Source organism: Onychomys torridus, chromosome 9 (genome assembly GCF_903995425.1).
Source record: "Onychomys torridus chromosome 9, mOncTor1.1, whole genome shotgun sequence".
Taxonomy (NCBI): domain Eukaryota; kingdom Metazoa; phylum Chordata; class Mammalia; order Rodentia; family Cricetidae; genus Onychomys; species Onychomys torridus.
In genome coordinates this window covers 52,781,075-52,800,381 of record NC_050451.1, presented here as the reverse complement: position 1 = coordinate 52,800,381, position 19,307 = coordinate 52,781,075, and the positions used below count along the sequence as shown (strand labels likewise).

The window sequence follows — 19,307 nt, the reverse complement described above, 5'->3', positions numbered from 1 at the left end:
TCATTTTAAAACATGATTAGGTAATGCAAATTATACACCAAAACCATGAATTAAAACAATTACACACAAAGCAGAATACATTTATTATCGCGCTGCTGAAGTTTATATTTAGAAATTGCTTTTGGTGGGTGACAGCATTCCCAGCAATGGTAGGTTCACCTTGCCTGCTGTGGCGGTTGCTGTGGCCTGTAAAGCAGCCATTTCAGGTTCCGTTAGTGACGGGAAGTGGTCCAAGTAATGAGCAGTTAGTTCTTCCGCTCCGCTCCATGCTGGCGATTTCACTAATACCATTTGCCTTCACAGGTGCTGTCTTCTTGGCTGATGTCACCCTACCCCCTTCTCTTTCCTTGAGTCTTTAGTTTATTAAAACACTGACTCTCATGGGGTCAGTCTCTAATCTGCAGCCTCCTGGTTCTACACATTTGTCTGTGTGCACCTGGCCTCATGATTCCCCTCCAGCTCAGGTCTCTCTCCCCTGTGCATTTTCCCCTGGTGCCCCTCAAAGACAAGGTGGGCTCTGCCCAAGTTGCTTTTGCAATATCGCACCCCCAGCACAGGCCCTGACACCTATTAATCAATGAACACAGCACTGATGCCTTAACAGCTTGATTCTGAGGGTATTGCTGCCTTTCCCTTCCCACTCTTTGAGGCCCTCTGGCCACTGGATCAGTCCGTTTTACATTACTATAGCAAAATGCCAGAAACAAACTATTTAATAAATAAATGAAGAGGGCTGGAGGGTGGCTTTGTCTGTAAAGCACTTGCCTCACAAGTGCAAAGGTCTGAGATTGTATCTCTAGAACTCCCGGAAAAAGCTAGATGCGGTGGTGCACACCTGTGATTCCAGTCATGACGAGATGGGAGGTGGCTTCAGTAGATCCCTGGAAGCTCACAGGGCAGCTTGCTTTGCCTATATGGCAGTGTCCCAGGCCAACGAGAGACCCTGTCTCAAAGAAAAGGTGGAAGGTGTCTGTCTAAGTGTCAACACCAGAGGTTGCCCTCTGACCTCTACATGCATACTGTACAAGCCCATGCCCATGCCCATATATACACCTGCAGATATGTGTATGTGTGCACGCACACACACCTATGAGAAAAGAGGCATTGTTTTTGTTCACTGCTTTGGGAGCCCAAACCACATAGCACAGGTTCTAACAAGGTTCTCCAGGCATTTCCACACAGCAAGAGTCTGCGTGTATTGTGTGCAGAGCTCTATGCGTCCCTAATCCCTCTCCCTATACAGCCAACCCAGATTCAATCACGGGGGTCTCATGAATACTCTTGATTGCCAACCAGATAGCGTTTAGAATCACCTAGGAGAAAAACTTCTGGACATGTCTGGTGTTTCCAGGGAGGATTAAGTGAGGTGGGAAAACCCACCCAGAATATGGGCAACACCATCCCATGATCTGGGATCCAGGACTGAATGAATAGAAGGGAACATCAGCGTTCATCTCTCTTTGCTTGCGGACTATGCATGAGATGTGACCAGCTTCCTCACCCCCTTCCCACCATGATGCATAGTGTCCCTTATTGAATTTGAGCTAAAATAAACCCCCTCCCTTCCTTGAGTTGTTTTAGCTAGGCATTTAGTCACAGAAACAAGGCAAGTAACTCAGGCATGGGCCTCTGTCCTAATAACCCAATGTGATCCAATCAGGTCCTGCAGGCCCCTTTTCAACAGCACAGTTGGATACATTTCTGCTCTCAATACTATCAACAGAAGACTTTCTATTCAGCTCATAACACCCACTTGTCCTTAATGTCTGGGACAGGTCAGTTTGAGCTCTCTGTAAGAGACTCCTGGATGTTAGAATGTCAGAGTCCCCAGGACCCTCTCAAGTGACCCCTAATGTCACAGACAAAGTCCAGAGTAACAAGGGCACTCAGTCAAGGTAAAGCCTCCCCTTGGGCTGCCCTAACTTCTGATTTGAAGGGAAATTGCTAGGCCCGGAGTCAGAAGGCCTTGATTTGAATTTCATTTCCCCTCAACCTGCCAGGCCATTCGGGGCACTTTCCTTTTCATGTGAAGTCACAAACCAGTGACCTTTAAGTGGTCTCGGGGCTTTGGTCTTTTTCCTTCCAAGCTTGAATTTTAATGCTTTTCAAACAAAGCATCCTTCCATGGTTCTCTTTCTTCACCAACAGACAGCTGCGTCTACAGAAATCTTTGCACTTTCTGCTGCTTCTCAACTAGGGTTCACCTACCTCAAGCCTTCATTCGGTCACAGTGCTTGGAAGGTCAGTCTGGGCCTTTATGGCTTTCCTCTCACTGTCTTTGTGGCTCCTGAAGGCTTTTGGATGTGACACCCTTGGGTGGGTAGGCAGAGCAAATCCCTTCATGCTGTGGTGTCCTATGAACCTACTGGGAGGGTGAATTTCTGAGTTACATGGACCCAGACCCAACATAGCTGCCTCACTGAGTTAGACCCACCTTTTACCTCCATCCCCAGAGTCACCAGCTTCCCCTCTGCCAGTCACAGGGTGATCCAGGACTGTCAAAGTCACCGCAGTCAGCCAGGCTAGGAAGGGTCAGCATTCAGAAGTTATCTTACTGCCCTGCCCTGATGCTGACCAGGTAGATGTTTAAAACTACCACACAAAACTATTGTTCCCTGTTGAGTCTTTGTGTCTGCTCTAGAATTGCCAGACAAAACATCCTAGCTAAGCATCCTAAAGAGAATAAGGATGCCCCATTTGGTCTGAGACACTGGAGCTTCTTGGCTGGAAGCTTATTCCTCCTGTGGCACCCATGTCCAGATGAAAGCCTGTATAATTTCCTTCTCTGAGCTCATTTCTACCAAACACCACTGTGTCACTAATAGTGGTAGTTTGTTTTTTTTCTAGAAGTAACTTTTTTGTTTGTCGATGATCACAATAAAGCATGAGCAAGGGGACTGGAGAGATAGCTCCATGGTTAAGAGCATCTGCAGTTCTTCTGTTCTTGCAGAGGACCTGGTTCAGCTCCCAGAACCCACATAGAGTGGCTCACAGCTGCCTATAACTCCAGCTCCAGGGATCCAACACCACTGACCTCCAGGACACCTGCACTCATGTGCACATTCACACACACACACACACACACACACACACACGATTTTTTAAATCTTTTTTTTTTTTTTTAAACTATGAAAGATATCCGTGAGAGCCCGATTAAATTGTCTTCCTCACAGGTTAGTGCAGCCCGTAGGAACATGTGGCAGGACAGACTCTAAGACCTCTCCCCACAGTAACACGACCGCTTAGGGGCACCTCTCACAACCTTACTGCACACCTGGCCCCTGGAGATCTTTTAGGTCTTGGGTGGGGCCGGAGCTGGTATTTCTAATAAGCTCCCAGAAGAGGCCCCAGGTTTGAGGTGGCGGGTGACTTTTTGTGGGCCCAGGCTGCAGCAGTCACAGTTAATGAGAACAGAAGCCGCTCTTGTAGCTGCTGCCTCGGTGGAGGGAGGCGCCGAGAGCAGAGCTGATTGATGAAGCTGTGACTTCAGTGTTCCACGAGCCAAATTGCCATGAGTTCTAAATAAAACGGCAGAAAATGTGGGAGTTTGGAGGAGGGGAGAAATGAGCTGTACAAAACAGTTTCCCATTCCCTGATCCATCATGAGGCATCAACTGCTTTGTTGGCTGGGGCTGACGACCCGGAAGAAACTGAGCCCCAAAAAGTTGTAGCTGAGTGGGACAAGATAGAAGTCCTACAGAGTTCATTTACTGGGTCATCTCAGGATCCAAAAATTGTTATGTGTAAAAAACATGCAAATAAGAAGACATTAGAAATATGCACAAGGGCTGTGCACGTGCATGCCTGGGCACCATACACGGGGGGAAGGGCCAGTTTCTAATATGGAAATCAGCAGATCTAGCATTTGAAATGTGTTCTTTTATGTACTTTGGGGACCACAAGTTCAGCCCAGGGCAAGACACTGGAACTGGAGTCAGGGGTGGGGACAGGCAAAATGAGGCCACTATGATGTTCAGCTTATCACCCATGGCTTTAATTTTGGTGTATGCCTGGTCCAAGGAGTCAGCTCAATGCACCGGAGATCACGGTTGCAATTTGCTGGTCGGTCCCTTGTTTTGAATGCTTTCCTGAAGTGCCATTTTGTCTCGGTAAAATGCTCCCTAAAAATACTCAAATATTTTTAGTTGTAGAGTACAAATCAGATTGAGCTGCACATTTCCCTGGTGAGCAAAAGTGATGAGTTTGTGTTCATTAACTCAAGGCCATCTGGTGCAGACACACTGCAGTCTGTGAACCAAACGTGCATCAAACTCTAGGGATCAGAAAACACGCCAGACCCAGCGTTTCAGAGAGTCGATAGCAACCAGAGGGAGGAAGAGGCCTCAGCTAGCTTTTTCTCTTCTTTTAAAAAATCAGCTCTGCTGTGCAGTAGTATATCAGAGCCTCCCCACTGCTCAGCTGGCAGACGGCATCGCCTTCTCCTCATGGCCATCTGAACTGTCTTTGGGGTGTGCTTCCGCTGGCGAAGTTACCTCACCCATTTCCATCTCCATGTGGGTGGGAGGAGGAGGAGGAGAGCATGACAGTCGCTTTCTCTACATTTTTTCCGTCACTGTGGACCACAGCCAGAGCACGCTTATGCAGGCACACATTTTCACAGAGACAAAGACTTCAGAGCAAAGTCATGTTCAAGGGAGCTGCCACACTCCGGGACATTCTCAGGGAGAAGGAGCTGCCTTCCTCAGAGGATCGATGTCTTGGGTAAACTCAGCTTCTTGGGGTCTTACACAAGAACCCCGACCCCCACCCCAACCCTTGCTGCAGCAGTAAGCTCTCTGTTTTAGCACACTCACCAGAGATTGCTGTGCTGAATCTCGCGCTACTGATTGTCACCACACTCCTACCTGGAGGACCTGGGTGGGGCCCCAGAGATAGAGTGAATGGGGGTCTTCCCAGAGGTCCTTTCTGCATCAGAGGCTGTACTACCTATATTTGGAACTGATCACTTGTGTTCTTGTGTCAGGGGTCAGACCTGGAGAACAGGGTGGCAGGCTCATCTGCGCTTCAGTGTGATTTTTGTGGGTAGCCAAGGCTCCGCCTTTGAACTGCAGTTCTGCATTAGCAGCCCAGACATGTTTGTGGGGAGACGATGACTTGGTGAAGATAAGAATCACATTCTCGCTCTCTCCTCCTTGCTCCCCTCCCTCCATCTCTCCATCACTTTGCACAACCAATCACTGCCCTTCACCTTCTATGTTTTGAGATGCCCAAGCACATGAACAGCTGTCTACTTCAAAAACTCTTTTGAACCCTACACAGGACAATAACACACAGAAATAAATAGACATTTTCCCCATGTAATGTGTAAGAAAAATTGTATTTCAAAACCCACAAGATTAAACGATGAAATGAAATACTTTGAAGATGTAAACAGCCTTATTCACAAAGAGAAGCGGAACTGTCAATGTGTCAGAAAAATTTCCCAAAGCACAGCGAGTTCTCATTGTTTTTACAGTGGGTTAACTTGTCCCAGCATGCATTTCTCAGTGCAGGACTGCCATGTGCCTTGTTGCAGCAACCATCCCAGCCCCAGCTGCTGTCCATGGGTTAGCGTTTGCCGAGATGATGGACAGGTAGGAGCACCCTGCCTTTATTTCCTGTATCTTTGTTTGGCCAGCACCATCTTTTACATGCATCATTTTGACTTGGGGGTGAAGCCCTGAACAAGGTTGCTCTTACATGCACGGGGGCTCACCCCGACTCTGCAGAGACGTCGGCTCACTGAAGTCTTGCTGAGTCTCAAGTTGGGTTACCATGCAATTGCACTTGAAGTTAGTGGAACCCTCATTGTTTGTGAAATCCCACTGTGTAACGCAGAATAAACACCCAGACTCAGGACACGTAGCAAGGGTGAGTCAGTGAGGGTCATATGAATTCTTAAAGAATTTTCTGGAAGAATGGAATTTTGTTTTAATTTCTGTTTTTACAGTGAGTGGCCATTTATTAAGGAAAACACAGATAAGCAACAAGAAGAGAATAAAAAGAACCTTTGCTAATAATTTTTATATTTATTTGTCTATGTATTTGCATGTGTCTGTCTGTCTGTCTGACTGTATCTATGTCTGTGTCTGTCTGTCTGTCTCTCTGTCTGTCTGTCTGTCTGACTGTGGGAGTGTGGTGAGGTAGAGGGTGTACCTGCCACAAAGCATGCCTGATGTCAGAGGACAACGTGTGGATCACTTCTCTTTTTCCACCATGTGGGTCCTAGGTCATTAGGCCTAGAAGAAGCACCTTTGCCCGCTGCACCGCCTCACAACCCGATTTTCAAGTATTTTTGTACATAGGCTGCTTTTCTCTGGTAACAAATACCCTAAGCATTAAGGGCCTACAGTAACATACATTCTGTTTTGTACTGTAACTTTTCATGTAACATTATTACTGTCTGCAGTAGTTACTTTCTGTTGCTGTGATAGAACACCATGGCCAAGGAAACAAGAAAGAGTTTACTGTGGTTTATGGCTTCAGGGCATTAAAATCCATCATGGCAGGGCAGAGGCTTGGCAGCAAGCGGCAGGGAGCTAAGAGTTCACATCTTTAACAGCAAGCACAAAGCAGAAAGAGAACACTGGAGGGATAGAACCGTCAACGCCCACCTCTAGTCTGTACTTCCTCCAGCAAGGCCACACCTCTAAACATCCCCAAATAGTGCCACCAACGGGGGACCAAATGGTCAACATAGGAACCTATGGAGAACATTTCTCCTCCAAGCAGCGACAATATCTTTCCTACCTTAAACGTTACTTTATTGTGTTGTTAATATTGCTGCATTATAAAGCATAGTGTCTGTTAAATCGATATGCCATGCTTTAACCAGTCCAGTATTGTTTATCCTTTGGGCTGTTTGTGTTTCTTCCCCTATGCACTGCTGTCACATGCATAATTAGTTCCCTAGAATAAGTTCCCAGAGGAGGAGGGTTGCACAAACAGGTATGCAGACTTTTGTGGCTTTTGGTCCGTGGGTCAACAGTATCATGGACTTCCTTTGCGGTTCCGTTTACCCATGGTGGGATAACTGGTTATTTGTGACAGCTTTTCTTTCAGCCTTACTTCTTTAAGGGCAGGCTGTGTTTGTCCCCTTCATCATCTGCAGCACCAGGATTCTTCCTCCAGCATCTCTCTCCCACCAACACTCCTCTCTACTCAGCACATATGCTGGTACCAGAGGTCATGCAACTTACATGTAGGGGTTGAGTAAGAATGCATGATTGACAGGAGACTGTGGCTGTGAAAGGATGGAGAGGAGTCTGGGAGATAGTCAGGGCAGAGACACTGATAGAGAGGGCATGGGCCAAGCACACTGTCACTTCTTTGATTCTCAGTTTCCTAGTCAGAGCAAATAAAGTCCTGGGAAAGGATGCTCCATATGAGAGCATGGCCAGAGCCAGACGCCCTGAGTCCTCAGTTCTTAATTATGTGTAAGGAAGAGAGAAGTGATGACATGTATGGCAGAGGCAGAGTACAGACAGGAGCAGACTTGCCCTATCAACTCTCTTACTACATGAGGGACTGAAGGCCTGGGCTGTACAGCATGTTGCTGTAGAGTCAAGCAGCCAGGCTGCTCTTGGATTCTTGATTCTTGGATTCCAGCTTCAGAAAGCAGATGCTTTCGGTGTGTGTGTGGGGGGGGGGGTCTTGGGAGGGCTTCCATGGCAGATATGGCCAGGAGTCCAAGACTGAGGGCCTATAACAGGAAGGCCCAGCTGTCATAGGACAGAGCTTCAAAGTGTGACCGTAGAGAATCCTTGGAATGTGACCATAATTAGGCATGGTATCCTTCCACAGAAACTGGGTCCTAGAGTCTCAACAACAGGGAAACTTGGTTCTCATGTTTGATGAAACAGCCTGTTCACGGTGAAGCTAACAGAAGCCCAGGTCCTTTACAGTCCCACAGCAATCAGGATGGACCCAGCACCACTTCAGATTCCTGACCCCTTGCCTTGACCTGAATTCCTTCATGTAGCTGGGAAGCCTAGAGCAAGTGGCCCCTCCCCACAGGGAAGGAGGTGTTCAGAGACAGGCATCTGGATACACCAACTTTAGTTGGCAGTTCAGTGTGTCAGTTGTCTCACTGTCCACACAGCTGGACCCTGACCCAATCTCTTTAGCAAAGGATGTTTATTGCTACTGGATTGGTCATTACTGCTTTTTTTTTTTCATTTTTTTAGAACATACACGTACGAAGTGCACATGAGGGGAAGTGTCCAATACTTTGTAAATTCAAACCGATAGTTCACATTCCAAACCCTATAGTTTTTAATCAACTAATTTTACATCTCATTCGTGTCTCTTTTCCTCAAAACCAAGAATCCTCGTTTGAAAAAACAAACAAACAAACAAACAAACAAACATGGAATTGGAACATCCCATGATTATCATCATCAGTTCAGAATAACATTAACAGTGTTAGCATCATATAGGACGATACTAAAAACACCTCAACATATTTGGTGTTGCTATCCTCCTCCTTCCCACGTTTCACAGTTGTATTGCGTTAGCACTAACAGACCACATCGTCCACGCACATTCCATCTCCCCTTGCAGTTCTACCACGGTCTTGTTCCCATAGTTATCTCACATCTTCCATCCTTGTGTGGATCCCCCATCATTGTTCCAGCTGTCTGATTCCAGGGAAGGCTCATCTCATGGAAATGACGTCCTTTTGACTCTTGCATTGCTTTAGCCTTTTATGCCTTGACTGGAAGGCAGTTTAGCTGGGTATAAAACTGTTGTTCACACACTTCTTTGTCAATCCTGAATGTGAGTATATTGAGTATGAAAAATGTAAGAAATTATCCGAGCTCTTCTAAAATAAAATATTGCTGTCCAGAAGCATGTGATAATTTAATCTCCTTTACTTTATAAATTGTGTGCTCTTTTTACCTACATGCCCAGAGGATGTTATTCTCTGATTTCAGTCCTGTAGTTTTTCTAGATCACATATTGGTACTGGTCATTCCGAGTTGAAGGTCTGAAGTATGCCATGTGCTTCTCAATATGTCATTTAAACCTCTTTTAATATGAGGGAAACTGCCTTATCAAGCATTGTGGATGCTTTTTTTTTTTTTTCTGTTTCCTGCTTTGGTTTCTTTTCTCAGGGGCCAGCTCCTATTCTCTGTCAGTTGGTTCTTCTTTGCAGATTTCTCAAAGAACCTCTTTATCATTTTCCTCTTTTCTTTTTTCTTTTTAAAAGCTTACATCCTAAGGCAGTGGCTCAGTTGGTCAAGCGCTTGTCTGGTACATGCAGAGCCCTGAGTTTAATCCCCAGCACCAGTTGAAATAGGCCTCATGGTTTCCACCTAGCACTCAGGAGGTAGAGGCAAGAGGACCAGCTACACAGTGACTTCAAGGCCAGCTTGAGCTGCACAAAATCCTGTCTCAACAACAAAAAGGGTTGTTTTTGTTTTGTTTCTAAACTTCCATCTTTCATCTTCCATTTCCTTTAAGGTAATATTGTTGTACATGTAATGCTCTTGTATTCCTTTATTTTCAGTTCTAAAATTGTTTCAAAATATAACTTCAGGTCTTACATCATGTTCTTTTGTTGTTTTGTTTTGTTTTGTTTTTCTAGACATGGTTTCTCTGTGTAGTTCTAGCTGCCCTGGAACTTACTCTGTAGACCAGGCTGGCCTTGAACTCAGAGATCCACCTGCCTCTGCCTCCCGAGTGCTGGGATTAAAGGCGTGGGACACTACCGCCCGACTTGCATCATGTTCTTAAAGCATTTGTCTCACTAGAAGACAATATGCTGTGATTTTGATTGAGTGATTTTTGACATGACTCTGTGATCACAGAGGATCTCCTGTACCCTAGTTTTCCATTTCTTTGAGTGAACTTTGTCTGAGATTTGACCTGGATATCAATTACCCCAGAGAATCCTCTTCTACTTCCTCAGGTTCCCCCAAGATAGAGGGCAGTCTCAGATGCAGGCCTCTTTGGCAGACCTGGGGTTTTATGTAAAGACAGGTCCCCTGGAGTTTTGGAAAGGTGGGTTTATCTGGCTTTTCTGGCTTTGAGATCTCCTTATGCTACTTCACCGAGTAGAAAAACCCTGCAGTGGCGGTGGCAGCAGTGGTGGCGGCGGTGGCAGTGTGGTGGTGGCAGTGGCGGCGGCGGCAATGGCGGCGGCAGTGGTAATGGTGGCGGCAGTGGCAGTGGCGGCAGTGGCAGTGTGGTGGTGGCTTGCTTTTAGGAGCGTCCTTTTTAGTTCTCCTCACCATACTTCTTTGGTCTTTGACTTGTCCTTTGTGGTTTCTGCCTGCTCAATAGAAATTTTACTCTCCTGACTCCATGGCTATGTGGAGCCCACTATTCGCAGCCTCAACTGGATTTGCCCCCAGACCCCATGCTTATCCACAAAAAACATGGATGTGTTGATGCTGGTCCCTCAGATTCCTATGGCTTCTCTCTGCTTTCTCCAGCATGGCTGGCTGCCCAGTAGTGTCTCAAGGCCACTGGTGGCCTTGTCCATTGTCATGTTCTTTGGGGCTATCCTGTCACCTGGTTGGGCTGTAAATGATATGAGTTGTGGGTGTTGAGTTTGCTTTCTCAGTGTGCTTTTGCTATGGACTCTGGGGCAATACCACAGTCGTTGCCATATGTTCAGAAGCCCCCAGTGGGATTTAAAGCTGAAGGTAGCAGGGCTTGCCATGGTTGTCCAGCAATAATTCGTACAGTGGCCTGTGTATGGCATGAAGCCAGCATAAAGTGGCACAAAGCTGTGTTTTGGTAATGTGTCTTTTCTCCCAAGAGAATGGCTGTTCTCAAGATCTAGGCCTAGTCTGGCAGGAGGCCACCCCTAGGGTGTGAACAGGGGCTCTCTGCTGCTGCTCAGCTGAGATCCCAAGTTATAAGTGCTCAGCTGGCTTTCTAAATTCCCCGCCTACCACTTTGAATGAACCTCCCTGACTAGGGGAGAAGAGGTGGGGCAAGCCTGTGGCTCTCCCGCCTCTGTCTATTCTAGTACTTTCCTCAGCAGCCACTCACCTCTGCCTCGGCTTCACTCCCCAATGATAAAGCAGTTTTCAACCCAATAAACAGCCTTGCCCAGCTAATAGAGCCGAGCAGTGCCCTGGTGGCCCCTGCCTTTGTCACCCCCAGGCTCACAGCTCACGGTCACGTCTCACCACCCCCACATTTAATGAGCAGAAAAGTATTGTTTCTTGAAGACAGAATTCAAAAGGCATTTGCTACCTTCCCTGAGATAACAGGCCTTTTGAAAGGCAGAGCCGAGAGCGGTAATACCTTCCTGTTGCTGCCTTGAGTCACACTAACAGCTTCCTAGCCCTGATTGGCCAACAGCTCTGGAGGCTGTGTCTGAAGTTCATTAAACTTCATTGGAGAGGTGTGTGCCTGGAGCCCAGAGCCCATGTTTCTTTTTCCAGCTTGAGCCTCTAACTCCCCTTTACACACTGGTGACTCCGGGCGAGACGAAGAAATGGTCCCGTTGACTCTGCATCTCCCCTGGCGGTGAGACAGATAGCTTCGGGTACTGGGGTACATCAGCTCTCAAGGATCCTCAGGACTGGAAACTCAGAACGGAAGTAGAAACTGCTGCTGAGAGACTCGCCTGATCACACCCGGCCTGCTCAGGAAAGTCCTGTCTTCCTTACAACTCCCCAGGAGTCGTCTACATTTGGCCCTTTGTTTAAATGTATCCACAGTGCCCAGATATCCACATAAAATAACTCTCAAGAGAAGTTGGGGAGCAGGGGAGAAGGCTCTTCAGGTAAAGTGCTCGCTAAGCCAACCTGACATCAGAGTTCAATACCCAAATCCCACAAAGTTGTCTTCTGACCCCCACACACACTGTGGTATGAATGCTCGAGCGTGCGCCCGCGCGCGCGCACACACACACACACACACACACACACACACACACACACACACACACACACGCATGCATGCATACATGAGCCACACATGTGCATGCTGGTATGAACATACACATATGCACATATATGTGTATGTGTATATATGTATGTATGTATGTATAGGCACACATGCACACACATTCATGCAGTGCACACGCACACAATAGTAATAAACTACTCTGATAAGGCACTCTGACTTTCGCCATGTGAACCATGTGCCCTGACATACACTTAACATCTTAAACACGAGAGTGTCACCCTCCTCTGTGTCTTTTACCTGCTTGTCACTGCCTGTCCTCTCCGTGTCCTGGCGGAATTGACTTCCTGCACACAAACACTGTGCTTTCTTCCGCTCCTCTGTCCAACTGGAGTTTCATTTTGCTGAACTCTTTTCTTTTTTTCCCCCAAGGAAGCAGAGTGAAAATGCTTGACTTGAAAGACACAGAGAGCTCAGGTTTCCATTCTGGCTTTGCTCTAACTTCCTGTGAGACTTGGATGCATTAGTTAATTCAGGGCCTCCGTTTTCTTACCTGTAGAGTGGGTATGAAAATCCCACCATCACCTTGTTGCCACCAGAGTGATCTGATAATACATGTGTCTGTAGCCAGGCCTGGAACGATGGAAATGATTAAGATGTAATTGCCTTTAGTAGGAAGCACTTCCACCAGCAAATGTGGCGCCCACTGCCAGAGAGAGGTTCTGTGACACTTGCCCTGTGGGTGAGCATTGTCCTGTTCTCCTGTGTTGTTAAGGATGTGTTGGACAGCCGGTTAAGGAAATCTGAAACACCCACAGTCACACTGAGAGCAAAGAAACCCAAACCCAAAGTGGGTCCAGCTCATCAGCAGTGAGGGTGGTGGAAAGAGAACCTTAGACATTTCTGCCCCTTTCCACTCTGGGTTAGGCTTGAGCCAAATGCTTCCCATTCCAGGCTCTTTGCATAGCCTTGACTCTTGGCCATGCTATCCACAGAGAGTGCGGCACCCACAGAGAGCCCAGCACCCACAGAGAGTGCAGCACCCACAGAGAGTCCTGCACCCACAGAGAGCACGGCACCCACAGAGAGTCCGGCACCCACAGAGAGCCCAGCACCCACAGAGAGTCCAGCACCTACAGAGAGTGCAGCATCCACAGAGAGTGCAGCACCCACAGAGAGCGCGGCACCCACAGAGAGTCCGGCACCCACACAGAGTCCAGCACCCACAGAGAGCCCAGCACCCACAGAGAGTCAGGCACTCACACAGAGCCCAGCACCCACAGAGAGTCCAGCACCCACACAGAATCCAGCACCCACAGAGAGTCCTGCACCCACACAGAGTCCTGCACCCACACAGAGTCCTGCACCCACAGAGATGCAGCACCCACAGAGAGTCCAGCACCCACAGAGAGTCCAGCACCCACAGAGAGTCCAGCATCCACAGAGAGTGCGGCACCCACAGAGAGTGCGGCACCCACACAGAGTACGGCACCCACAGAGAGCCCAGCATCCACAGAGAGTCAGGCATTCACACAGAGCCCAGCACCCACAGAGAGTTCCGCACCCACAGAGAGGCTCTCCCCTTGTCTCTGCACCGTGACCACCACAGTCACTCACATGGAGTCCCTTTTGCAAAGTGTTGCTGCAAAGACTAGGAGATGAGTTCATGCCTGCTGGTCCTGGATCCCTCCTGGCCTTTGTTTTTCCTTGTCCATTTCTAACCAGAGTTCCCACTCCCACTCATCCCCACCTCCTATGTGCTCTGGTTCCTACCACTACCCTCTGCCCCCAAACACTTAAATGCCACCATGCAACAACAGAATGCCATGCTTTTTCCCAGCAACTTGGGGAAGGAATTTCTTTTTGATCCATTTGGTGTTAAGAATACTCATGGGACACATTCAAGAATTCTTGCCAGACTCTTACCAATGTGGTTCACATGGTTGTCATGGTTGTCTGGGGCTAAAACCAGCAGAGCATTCCCCAGAACTGCCCCTCCCCTGCATCATACCCTCTTACAGACTTCCTTGTCTCTGAAAGTCCCTATTTATCTTCTGGTGTGAGATGTCCTGTCTCTGACCTATAGAACAGGGAAAATGGCCATCTAGTGTTCTGCTCTGGACTATAAGACAAAGGGAAGGTGGAGATACCATGTTCCTCCCCAGAACAATAGGTCAGAAGGGGAAGGAACCCTTTCCAAATGGACACAGCCTCTCCCAGAGGAGCTAGGAGCTCAGAGCCCCTCACCCCTTTACAGTCTCTCCTCTCTAGACCTTACAAGGCTACATCTTCAAGTGACTCTGTGCAGCCAGACTGCAGGTCCTCAGGGCAGGAACCACCGCTGAGTCATCCCTTTGTCCCTAGTGACACAAAGCTACTAAAGGTTTGCTGAGAGACACAGACTCTTTACTCACCTGAGGGTTCCTAGCCTCTGTGTATGACAGCATCCCAGCCATGCCCAGCTGTGGAGACACACACACACACACACACACACACACACACACACACACACACTTGAATTCTCTTAAAACTCAGAGACCAGCTGGGTGGTGGTGGTGCACGCCTTTAATCCCAGCACTCAGGAGGCAGAGTCAGACAGATCTCTGTGAGCTCGAGGCCAGCCTGGTCTACAGAGTGAGATCCAGGACAGCCACCAAAACTACACAGAGAAACCCTGTCTCGAAAAACAAAAACAAAACAAAACAAAAACAAAAAAACAAACAAACAAAAAGGAAAAACCTCAGAGACCATTTGCTCATCACTCAGGGTCCAGATGAGCAATTACTCTGTGAATTCAAATTTTGATGAGCTTGTCTTTTCTACCTAGACACTAGATTGCCATACAATGACTAGTTTAGCCCTACTCCCCTCACCCAGTGACTCTCACCAAGGCCACAGCACTCTGGATTTTGTTAGGCTGTTCACCAGTACTCGGGAGCGAGGGAGGGATTCTTCCTGTGTGGTTACATCACCAGTCAGCTCCTCTGGCTCAGCTGTGCTGGGGACCTTCGGCAGCTGCATAGAAGACACTGCTCAAGGTCTCATCCAGGAGCTCGCACAGCACTGGCTTCACCAGGGCTGTCTCCCTGTTCAGCATCCTTTCGACATCCTAGAAAGAGAGTTGAGGCTGTCTGCAAAAGCATCCCTGCTTCTTTCCAGCACTGTAAAAATTAGAAAAACATTTTTAAATGGATCAAAAAAATCACACACACACACACACACACACACACACACACACATACACACACACACACACACATACTCATAAACACAGACACAGTCACACACACAAATACAGTCACACACACAGTTACACACAGACAATCACACACACACACACACACACACATACTCATAAACACAGACACAGTCACACACACAAATACAGTCACACACACAGTTACACACAGACAATCACACACACACACACACACACACACACACACACACACGCACACACACGCACACTCAGAGGACTCTGCTTTGTCAAGCCCTTTTGACACTCTAAGGGGAGGCGGCAGGTGAGTGGCCCTTTTAAAAAGCATTCAGGTATCTTCATTGACTTGGACCTCCTGACCTGCTTCCTCTCCCGGTCAGCACACCACCACCTTGCACACTCTCTGAGCCCACAGTGAAGGGGACAGCAGAAGACTTATTGGTGGGGGTCTTCAGATGAGAGGCTCTGCCTTTGCTGTGCAGGTCTGTCTTTCTCAGACTCTGCCCCCTTCCTCCTGTGATGCCATTCTCCAGGCTCAGGCTCCCTGCTTGATGTTGCATGTGACACAGTCGACATTCCCCTGTGTTGTTTGTCCTCACCTTTCGATTTCTCAAGGAGCCCACGTTTTGCCCCACAGGCTGATTTGAAGCAAGATTAGAAGCTCTTCCCTGCTCTTGATGTCTAAGGGCCTTCCCGAGTTTCCACAGAGCAGCCGAAGAGAGTAAGTAGAGACCAGAAGCAGCAAACTTTCAGCTAGTTACCATCTTCCCCCCCTCTGAGCTCCCAGTACTGTTCTTAATTTCCTGACCAGCTTGTACCCCTCCCCCGCTCCCTCCGAGCATCTGTGGCGGTTTCGAATTGAGCCCTGTACCTGCTGCTCTCAATCCTCAACATACCATACCAGTTGCACAGCCAAACAGCGAACTGCCAGCCATCTGCCATCCCAAGGCAGAATTTACATTGTTTTATCTTAAAATAACGCCTCCGGAATAGCAAGCCACGCTATGCATCAGGTTTTAAAATTGACAATCAGCCAGAATTAAAAACAAATACCAAATGGGCATAAAAAAAGAACAGGGTGTGTGTGGCAGGGGTGGGGGCTGGCATTTGACAGAGAGCTTTTTTTTTTTTTACCTGACTTTCTACCAAAATAGCTATTGCCACTTACTTCCCTCTACAACCGCAGGAGCTACTTATAGTCTAAGAGTGCTAACACCTTCCTTTCCTGGCTCTGCACAAAAAAGCCGAGGTGGTACCCACCATCATCCCACACTGTCTCAGCCTCTTTGGACTGGGGCTTCCTTCCTGTGGCTCAGAGAAAGCTTAGGCAGGACAAGATGGAGTTCCTTGACCAAGATACATGCTGACTGAACCCGGGACTCCTGGCCCCACCTCCTCTGCCCACCTCTCCCTCCTTAGCCTGTTTGGATTCACCATTGTGCTAGAGGAGGCCCTCCAACATCCTTCAGTTCTTGTTTTGTTTTGTTGTTTTTCGAGACAGGGTTTCTCTGTGTAGCTTTGGTGCCTGTCCCTGATCTCGCTCTGTAGACCAGGCTGGCCTTGAACTCACAGAGATCCGCCTGGCTCTGCCTCCCGAGTGCTGGGATTAAGGCGTGCGCCACCACTGCCCAGCTCCCTTCAGTTCTTAATGTCAACCTATAGCAGCGCTCAGGACAGACAAGAATGAACAGGGCCCCGGAAAGATAACTGAGCAGTTAAGAACTCTTGCTGCTGGTTTTTGTTTTTGTTTTTTGTTTTTTGTTTTCTTTTGCAGAGCACCCAGGTTCTATTCCAAGCACCCACATAGCATCTACAACTCCGGTTCCAAGGAATCTAATGCCCTCTTCTAGCCTCCTCAGGCACCAGGCACACACACAGTGCACAGATACACATGAACACAAAACACCCATACATATAAAATAAAATAAATAAATCTTCAAAAAATTAAGAAGAATGGGCACACATATACCTGTAGGGCTTAGGGGACACCAGGGACCTGCAATGTTGGCCTGTGGTCTCGGAGGAAGAGCCACCAACGTATCTGGATGGATTTCCAGGGCAGATGGTCTCAGAGGAGTGTTTTATTCTGCAAGAGAGAAAGAAAAGAGGCTTTGGGCTTCTTTTAGAGAAACCATTCCAAGCAAAAGCAGGTTGGGGGAAGGTGTGAAGTCTGAGTGGGCTGAGGAAGTACAGACCTCAAAATCTATACCCAAGATGCCTGCCTGCTGTTTGGAGCAGCACCACGGGTGTGTCGCTCAGAGCTGAGAGGCTCAGAGAAAGCTCAGGCAAGACATCAGGTGGTCAGAGCCAGGCTGCTCAAGGCTGGAACTCTCCAGGAGCTGGTAGTCGGGGGGGGGGGGGGGGGGGGGGGGGGGGGTTGACTAACTTTCTAAGCTCTCCAGCCTGCTCTAGGCCGGAAAGCCCCAGCTTAGCCAGGCTTTGAGGTGGGTTGAAGCATGAGGGGAGTTGTTCCTGCTGCAGGTTGCTTTAGCCTGTGGTGACCAGATGGAGGCCCATCCTTCTACAGCTGCCTCTCATCCCCAGTGGATCAGGACCCTCTTTCCTCCCTGTACCCTCAACCTATGCTGAGTGCTGGTCTCTCTGTCCCTCTTGTGGGTCCCTTGAGATCCACAGCCACCTTCCTCCTCTGTGAGTCCTAAGCAACATCCTCCATTTGTAAATACCGGATGCCTTGGTAATAGGGGCTGGACTGACTCTGCAGACCTGAGGCCTGGGGCCTGGAGTCACATGTCTGAGAACCTATGTCTGAAGTCCTGAAGTCACCAAGGCAGGGAGCACTCTGACTCCTTCTATTAAGAGTATACCCATGTGCTAGCCTTCCTGCATTTCTCTTTAATGTAACGTAACTCAGTTTATTATTAATAAAAATAACCCTGCTAAGTGATGAGCCAATGCAAGCATGGGACACTGCTTTGCTCCAGTCACAGCTTCTGAGGAAACACTGGGACCCACGGCTCACAAGAGCTCTGTGGAGATGGTCCCATTGCTCTGTCTCCAGCACTGTTGGCCCTCACCAGACCAGGACATATATACACTGGGGACAGTCTACCTGACACCCACAGCCAACGGGGAAGGGTAGCCAGCCGAGAAGAGAAGCTGAGGAAACCCTCAAACTAGAAGAAAATGCCTAAGAGACTGATGCTGCCTCCAAGGATGTGCTCTCTCAGTCAAGAGGACAAGACGGGTGTGCTTGCTTATTACAAGGGACAGAAAAGGGGTGCTCTCTACCCTAGGCTGCAGGGGAGACTTGTGTGTGCTAGTGCTGGCCATCAGGAAGTAAGTAGAACTGCCTAGCAGAAGAGCCCTCTGGCCCACAGAGCAGTGAGGGTCTCACAGAGCGGGGACAGGCAGCCATGGAGTGACCACCTGTCACAAAGTCATGGGAAGGAACTGCAGAATCTCATCCACCCTTCCCAACTCTAAGAGCCATTTTTTCAAAGCCATCACTCCAAACAGTGCATAAATCCGCAGTAAAGGCTGAGGAGGGGTGTGTGTGTGTGTGTGTGTGTGTGTGTGTGTGTGTGTGTGTGTAAAATTCCTGCCTTGCAAGCATGAGAACCTGAGTGTGATCCCCATCACCCGTACAAAAATCTAGCATGGTGGTATGGGTCTGTAACCCTAGCATGGGGAGGCAGAGGAACACCAATCCTGCAGCTTGCTGGCCAGCTAGTCTAGTTAATCAGTGAGCTTGAAGTTCAGGGAGAGACACTGTCTCAAAAACCAAGCTGGAGAACAATAGAGAAAGATACTCAGTGTTGACTTCTGGATTCCATGTACATATATATGCACTGTACACAAGCATGCGCATACATATGTGCACACATACACAAGCATACACACACACAAACCTATACAAACAGAGATAGAGCAGTGATTGGGGTGATGTAGCCATTTATTACATTACATTTTTAAAAGTGTACTTCTTTGTGTGTGTTTGTGCTCACATGCATGTGGCAGCCAAGGACAGCTTGTGAGAGCTGGTTCTCTACTTCCACCATGTGTGTCTGGGGACTGCACTCTGGCAGCCAGGCCGGGCAGCACACACTATACGCCACTCAACCCTGTCACTGCCCCACCCACTGCTCTTATACAGAGGAACTCATTTCATGTCTCCTCCTGCTCACTCGTGACAATGTGACCAAGCAAATGCAAACAGTCAAGGAGACACAGTTGAACCCGAGAACAGGATGAGGTGTGCTAC

At 48.2% G+C, this 19,307-nt stretch overlaps 1 protein-coding gene across 7 annotated transcripts in view; it reads left to right on the top strand.

Annotated features, from left to right (window-relative positions):
* Window positions 1-19,307, top strand: part of Msra (methionine sulfoxide reductase A) — a 325,520-nt gene that overhangs the window by 261,544 nt on the left and 44,669 nt on the right. The window contains exon 6 of one of the 7 annotated variants that reach the window (XM_036199088.1): window positions 11,403-11,823. The exons of the other annotated variants lie outside the window; for them this stretch is intronic. Coding sequence (XP_036054981.1) covers window positions 11,403-11,468 — 66 coding nt within the window. The 3' untranslated portion in view covers window positions 11,469-11,823. Of the gene's footprint in view, window positions 1-11,402; window positions 11,824-19,307 lie in introns of those variants that run through there. 7 annotated transcript variants of the gene reach the window in all.